Raw genomic sequence first — 7,991 nt, forward strand, 5'->3', positions numbered from 1 at the left:
CAATGAAGGACTGTCGTCATGTTGCGCAGTGTTCAAGGTCTGTCTCTACCAATTTGCGCATGTTAGTGCACTGATTGGCTTGCCTTGATGTGCTAAAGAGCACTATATACTTATATTTACAACAAATATATGCGCATAAAGCAGATTGTGCAGTAATTTCTGAATTAAATGCAGGAGCAGGAGCAGGCGACCTGCTCCACAGATTTGTTGTCGTGTTGAAATTAAAAATATAATAAAACAGTGTGTCTGTGTCTGTCCTCTGAATGTGACCCACAATCTCTGATTACCCTCCGTGGCCATGAGGAAATATTCCACATTCAAAACCATGTGTACATACAAGTGTTTTTATTAATATCAACAACAATTAAAAAAAAAAATATTTATTTTGTATTAATTTGTCTGAGTGAGTTTAACTAATAGAAAACGTCATTCGTACTGGCACAAGAAAACACAAAGCATGCTTATAATAATACTGCATTTTAGCTAATTGTTTGGAAAGGTTTTCACTGCTAGACACCTGCAGCAGAAGATTATAGATTGTTTAGTCATCTCCTCCACAGAGATTCAGTAGAGCTCTCTGGTAGTCACCCTTAGTGTGCTCCTGAGGAGAAAAAGACAATGAAAAGAGTTTTAATTAAAATGCTTCTTGAATGAAGGCAAACTAAGAGCAGAAAGAAAAGAAGAGAGAAATAATAAACAAAACTAGAATGTACATTTCCTGAAGAAAATGTGAGTGGTGCTTGCAGTGAAAAAACTGGGCACTTGGTTGCTAGGGTGTTTTTGGGTGGTTGATAGGGTGCCCTGAAACGTTGCTAGGCAGTTACTAGGGTGTTCTGGGTGGTTGAAGTTTTTCTGGGTCATTACTAGTGGGTTTTTAGGGTGTTTTGGGTGGTTGCTAGGGTATCCTGGGTGGTTTCTAAGACGTTGCTAGGTAGTTGGTAGTTGTCACAGATGGTTACTATGGAGTTTTTACAGAGTTCTTAGTATGTTTTAGATTGATTTAGCATTTAGCTATTCACTGCTAGCATGTTGGAAGTGCTGTTTGCTAGCATGAGTTAAAAGAGCTAACCCCCATCTTTCTACAATGTTCTGATGCAAAGATACAAGTCTTGCTAAACGGTTGCTAGGATACTCTGTTTGGTTGATAGGGAGTGGCTTGGCAGCTGCCAGTGATGATACTCCAAAGGCTGCTTGCCAGTATGAATGATATAAACCAACCCCTATGCCTCTGACATTCAGATTAGAAGATATCCCTCTTTGGGTTTGGGTTGCTAGGGTGCTCTAAATGGTTACTAGGGTGTGGCTATGAAGTGTTGAAGGTGTTTTGCATCTTGGCTGTTTTCTGCCCCGTGTCAAACAAGCCCACCCTCATGTTTCTATGACACTTCTATGCAAAGATATCTCTTTGAATGGAAGTCTATGGAACTTGTTGCTAGGGTGCTCTAAATGGTTGTTAGGGCATGGCTTGATAGTTTAATTAATATTCTGAGAGAATGATTGGTTGCCTGATTGAAACGAGCCCACCCCCTTGTGTCTAAGACATTGTGATCCAGATTTATGTTCAATACAAAATCCCTATGCAAGTAGGAAAAACATGTATGCGCAATAGGCATTCCCTTCACCATTGTATGTCAATAGGGCAACTTTAGGCAGCTCTTGCCCCCCAGGGGTACAACTTATAGCCCATAGCGAGGTATGTTCTTGCAGAGCCTGCCAGCATCTTCAAATGTGGTAATGTTTCTACGAAATCCTTGCTCAGAGCTATAGTATGACCCGTCAAAGTTTGTCCCAGTGTAAAGTATATGGGACTTTTTCGCCCCCTTTTGTGCCTATTGGGCAAAGATCGTACATCCGATTGCTTAGAAAAGTCATAGCACACCTCTCCTCAATAATCCGCACGATTTGACACCTCATGCATGGATCTATGACAAATGGTGCGGGACAAGTAGCGCACCAAATTTTGTCCAGAAGAAGAATAAGTATGCAAGAGAACAATAGTGTCAGAGGTAAGCACCACTAATAAGTTTAAATTGTAGAACAATATGTTGGCTTTCTCAAGCCAACATAATGAATAAGAAAGATAGAGGCAACTGAATACTTACAAAAATTGTCTGTTGCAGAGATTTTCCAAAATTCCTCTTAAACTCTGTGCGGACCTTCATTAGATCGACTTCACAGCGGGAGACGATGATGCGGGTTACTACCTTCTCTTTCACACTTTTACTCTGCAAACATCAAAATCGATAGAAGAAACTGACCCACATAACTCAAATTCAGCCAATGTCATCTCCTTACATGTCAAGTGACATTTAGTCAAAATTAGATACTCACCTTCATGGCGTCATTGAGTCTGCTGGCAAAATACAGATGTTTGTTCTCCAAGCACTCAACTGCAGAAAGACAGATCAATCGTAAGAAAAGGTTACAGGTTCTCAGACTCTTCAGTTCTCCTCTGGCTTCTTGCCACTAATGCATTTCCACAGGGCTTTCCACAAAATCTTCCTCACTAAACAGCTTGTGATTATATTAATTAAGACATCATAAAGGGATTCCCAAGGTAGGAGTAAGAGTGTGAAAGAGTAATTGAGCCTTCATCAAATCTGCCAAGCACATCTCTTAAGTGTGCTGACAGTTGGACGACAGCTTGTATGTAGAACAGACAGCTGATAGATACCTAGTGTGAGGAAGGATTTTTCCAGATCTCCCTTCACCTCCTTTCGAATGCTCTCCTTAATGTCATATGGGCTGTATCTCTTGTACCTGTCAAACACTGAGAAAAAGAGGTCTTGATTAGGTTGTTGCACAAAGGATGATATTGACAGTTGACTTTAAAGCATCTCTGTTCATGTGTCACCTTTCTGCAAGTGTGGGACACTCCTCTCACAGAAGATTGAAATCCAGGTGGTCACATCAGTTCCTTTTCGCTTCACTCCAGCATCATAAAGAGCCTAAATATCACCATAATGGACACACGATTACAAAAAGTAAACTTTTTGGTTATTCCAGCAGTCTTCTGAATGCACAATAGTTTATCATAATATTATTTTAATCATGTTGAATAAATATTCAGCGACTATGACAATGAATCAGTTGAATTTCTTTGGTTAAAAGGGCTCTACTCACTCTTGCATCATTGTCAATCTTCTCATAGTCCACCACGTTACTCGGCTCATCTCTCTTGGTCTGTGGACATGAATGAACACAGGTATGAACACAGCAATACAAAATCTGCAAATTGGCTATATTGGCTGTAAAGGATTTACCTGTTGAATATTGTGAAATAAAGCTGAATTACTGATCATAATTACCTCAAATAACTGTTATAATATCAGAAATTATTGGTTAATCTATGTTACCTGTACAAGGGCCAGGAGCAGCTTAGCGAAATCACCAGATGTGTCTCCAGAAACATCTTTCTCCAAATCCTTCTTAAACACTGCAGGAGAAAAAGGGACATGAATACCATTGTAGGCTATGTGTGCTGTTTATGCTTTTTAAGGGAACTCACTTTCTTTGTAAACCTTCTTGATTTCCATCAGCTCTTCTTTATTGCGAGAGCACATTATCTCAATAAGAGTCTCCTCATCAGTGCCCAGACCCTGCAAAACACACGGGACTGTCACATGAATGCAACTCTAAAGACATTTATTAAAGTTTTTTGTATTGTGTGGTAACCGTTTTATAAAAGGCACTGCTCCGCGTCGTGCCTAACAACGCCCTTTAGCTGTTATAAATTCACTGTAAACCATGGCTTCTTGGGGCTTATTGCTTTTATAAAACGGTTACCACACAATACAAATATTAAAGCCAAAAAATATGTATCAATGCAACTTTCATGAAGTAAAATCTTTAAAAAGCTTTCTTCCGCTGGAAAAAATTGTCCCTGACCGTGAACAGCAACAGAAGTTACATTTATTACGCCATTAGATGGTGGCAAAGATTGTCTTTATGAGCAAGTCACTCAGTACAAAGACTTTTATATTGAAACTTGTTGTGAACACGGAACAAGACGCGAATGACATATGCTTTGACTAGCGCTGTCAGTGTCAGCAGGGCATGGGAAAACCCATTAAAAGTTAAAAGGACAAGATCGCAGCAGACATTCAAATGGATTTTTTTATTATGAACATATGACTGACCTGAAGGAAAATGTTAAATTTGAATGCAGGTAATACACTCGATATCTCTCTCACAATACTTCAATAAACAAAATCAATAGAGAACAAACATGTTTACGTTGCTAAGAGTGGATCCTAAGACAGATCCAGCAACATACACACTCAGTGGCACAGCAATAATTATGTGTCTCTTGTCAAACTATCCGTTTTATAAAATGTTATAAAATATTTCATTTCAATTAAATGCTGCCTTTTGAACTTTCTATTTCTCAAAACATACTGAAACAAATGTTATCATGGTTTTCACAAATATGTTTTTAACTTATTCTTGAGCACCAAATTAGCATATTAGAATGATTTCTGAAGGATCATGTGACAATGAAAGAACATTTTATATATGGACCAGGAGCTGAATTTTAAAACAGGGGAGAGCAGTAAGCAAACAAGAGTTTTCATAAATGATTACAGATCAATGCAACATACTTTCATTGATGATTTCAGTTCAGAGGCATCATACTGTGCTATGCTCTTCATCAGCCCCAGAATCAGATGCTCCAAAGAGCCTGAGAGCGCCCCCTTCAGGGCACTTACCAAATCCTACAACACAAACAGCGTCAGGAACTTTGACAGACAATATATGTAGTATATATACATGGTACATATCAATATATTAAAAATATAGTTCTCATTAAGGTTAGATGATCCAGTTTAAACAGAAAATATAAATTGTTTTAATTAAACAATTATGGTGTGTACCTTCTTTGCCCGTTTTTCATACTCAAATGCAATTTCGCTCCTTTGTGTGCAACTGCGTTTTGTCAGAATGTCAATGATCGTCTGCTCATCAACACCTGAATTGATAAATGAAGGCAAGAATAAGAGGAGAAGATAGTGATTGAGAAAGAAAGCCAGAGTGCGTTGTTAAGATAAAGCCTTGAAGGACTAATTGCACCTTTTATTTCCTAGTATAAAATCATTAAACAGTCATTAGCTAATGTGACACTGACACTACTAGCATAGGCCTAGAAAAATAAAGAAACAGAGTGCACAATCCCACACACTCACACGCTTAGCTGGTATGCATGACTCGAATGTTATTCAGCATAAAATCTGTTATGTTCAATCTGTAATATGTAATATGTCTAACCAGGCAATGCAACACAAACCCATTTTTCTTTTTATTTCTACTGAATTGAAATTATACATATATTTCCAGATGCTACCAAAATAGAAATCCATTACAAGACATTTACTCATATTTTCGGTAGCACTTTATTTTACAGTCCTATTCCCCATGTACTTACTATGTACTTATGATAGTAATTGTAATAACTGGGTACTAACCCTGAACCTACCCCTAAACCTAACCTTAACCCATGTACTTACCTTATATTACCAGTACTTTCTTAGGTAAGTAAACTGTAAGTACATGTAAGTACACATACTGTAAAATAAAGTGCAACCATATTTTCCAGTTAGCATTAGTTATTCTCAAGTACTATTTCAACAGAGAAGGGCTCACCAGCCATTGTACCTAAATGAGAGTCTTAAAGGATCCTGTTTACCGTAGCCAGAAGAGAAGGCCAACGGTAATTTTGTTTGCTAAGCAAATATAAAAACAATGAAACAAATCTTTCATTGAAACAGTTATGAAATGCCATTGGAGACTCCTTTTTGTGTCACAGAGGAAATACTGTGGTAAAAAATAGGCTAATCTACAGGTACCTATATGCAAATGTTTGGGGAAAATGTGAAGTATTTATGCCACTATTCCTTACCTTTGGTTTTTATGGCTGTCTCTAATTTGGCTGCATCGGCCTCTGGGTTAAAATCATAAGCTGCCACCACCGTAGGGCATTTTGGTTCTCTTTCCTGAAAAAAAAAAAAAAAAACATAAAGAAATATATAGAAAAATATATAATATTCCCCCAAAAAATACATTTAGGCCAAAACAAATGATGAATCTTAATAGCCACTAACAACAATTTGTGATAATATTGCATGTTATGTTACAATTGGCATACTTACCCCTCCATAACTCAATGTAAGTTTCGTCAAAATCTCAGACACTAAAGCCATTTTCCTGCAGAAGACACGGAACACACAATCATCCAAGGTGAACAATGAGTAGATGAAATAAGAGATACAATCCGTGTTTTAAGCCACTGTAAAATACAAACACACCCATAGTTTCAAAGGTCTAAGTGATGGTTGTCATAGATACAGTGATTAGTGGGGCAGAGTAGATAAAGGCTTCAGTGTCATCACAGGCAATATGTCAATAAGCCATTTTACTGCCCTTAAGGTGTTAGTTAGAAAGTCGTTTGTTATTAATAAAGTCTAAATAGCAGCTTTTTTGTGTGTTATTGTTCTTAGAATCTGCAGTGCTAACAGGAAATCATTTTCCTTCTGAAGTATTATGAGGTGAGTTGTGATGGAGACAAGAACGTTTACTGGAACTTTGTTCAGGCGCACCCAAACACACACCCAGGACACATTCCACAGACCAGTGAACCTCTGACCATCACACACACACACACACACACACCACTACAGCTCTTTCTGCAGATTATACTGAACTAGAAAACAATTCTGAACTAGATAATATTCACAATAGTGCAGTAGTCCTGTCAAGAGATTTGGTTTATGTTTCTCAGTCTAATCAGTGGAGAACCACAACAGAGGACTTAGAGTCTTACCTTAGATGCTGTGGAGTGCAAAGGTGTAGTTCTGGAGTTCTGTTGTATCTCTCTCTATGGGATTACCTTTTAAATGCACCCAGCCATTGACTCATTTCCTCCTATCAACCCACACCCACTCAAGATGCAGACCCAAAAGTTGCTTATTAGTTATTCATTTACTGGGCTACACATTCTTTACAAAAATGTACCATGGTAATCACACTTTGTGCCAAAATGTCATAGTTACTACGGTTAAGGTTACTACTGTATAACTGTACATTTTCAAACATAACTTGGTATTAATAATTAAAGTCATCATAAATTGTTTTTTAAAAAAGAGATTTTTTTTCATACATTGTTTGAAATTTAATATTAATTTAACATGAGTTAAAGGTGCTAAAGAGGATGTTTTGTTTTATACATTTTTGCAATATTACTTGAAACTGTCTTTACTAACTGATAAAAGACTATTTATTAGGTGCACTGAAAGTAATAATATTAATATACATCATCTGTGCACGAGGTAGGGCCTTAAAAACATCAGCCAATCTTTTACGTGATCATCGCGTAAACGATTGGCCCTCTGGCTTGTCAATCACTGCCGTGACGTTCCTTTTGAGAGACGTGCGCGGCTGCGCGCTCCAGTAACTTTCCACACTCCACAGGCGCTGCATGCAATGTTTTTGTCAGGAGACAGGAGTAACAACTGCAGATTATGAGTTACCTGCGGTGAGTCCGACATAATGAATCCACTAACACGACACAGCGAATGCCGGTGGTAAACACTCGTGTTCCAATACTCATGCACGAGTTTTGGGAGGCGTTCCTTTGAAATGAGCTGTGAAGGAGGGGGGTTGTTCTTACGCATGCGCTCATTTCAAAAACTCACTAACAGTCTTTGGTTTCTCAGTCGACGAAAAAATCCTCTCTATCACCTTTAATTTATCACATTCCCGGCCACATTTGAAAGTGGTTTTAACATACAATGAAAATGAACAGACAAAATCAGAAACTGTGGAGAAATTTCCCAAATTGTTCACATGTAAATCTCTTCATTTAAATTGAACGCCTCTGCACTTACTCCTGATGTGGGGACAGGAGAGGTGTCAGTCAATAAATGGGTTCTGGACAGAAAGGGGATGAATTAAGACCGACTTGTACGTGGTGCGTAAAATAAAGCACTATACAGCAC

General features: G+C 38.1%; 1 protein-coding gene across 1 annotated transcript; it reads right to left on the reverse strand.

Annotated features, from left to right (window-relative positions):
• Window positions 1-366: 366 nt before the first annotated feature.
• On the reverse strand, window positions 367-6,914 carry anxa2b (annexin A2b). Its single transcript, XM_048184271.1, has 13 exons — window positions 6,818-6,914; window positions 6,147-6,201; window positions 5,897-5,990; window positions 4,875-4,969; window positions 4,602-4,715; window positions 3,509-3,599; window positions 3,357-3,436; window positions 3,124-3,183; window positions 2,855-2,948; window positions 2,675-2,770; window positions 2,332-2,390; window positions 2,103-2,225; window positions 367-601 (listed from the first exon to the last, which is right to left on the reverse strand). The coding sequence occupies exons 2-13, from the start codon at window positions 6,195-6,197 to the stop codon at window positions 542-544; spliced, it is 1,017 nt and encodes a 338-aa protein (XP_048040228.1). The 5' UTR covers window positions 6,198-6,201; window positions 6,818-6,914; the 3' UTR covers window positions 367-541.
• Between the last annotated feature and the right edge of the window lie 1,077 nt (window positions 6,915-7,991).

Source organism: Megalobrama amblycephala, linkage group LG3 (assembly GCF_018812025.1).
Source record: "Megalobrama amblycephala isolate DHTTF-2021 linkage group LG3, ASM1881202v1, whole genome shotgun sequence".
NCBI lineage: Eukaryota > Metazoa > Chordata > Actinopteri > Cypriniformes > Xenocyprididae > Megalobrama > Megalobrama amblycephala.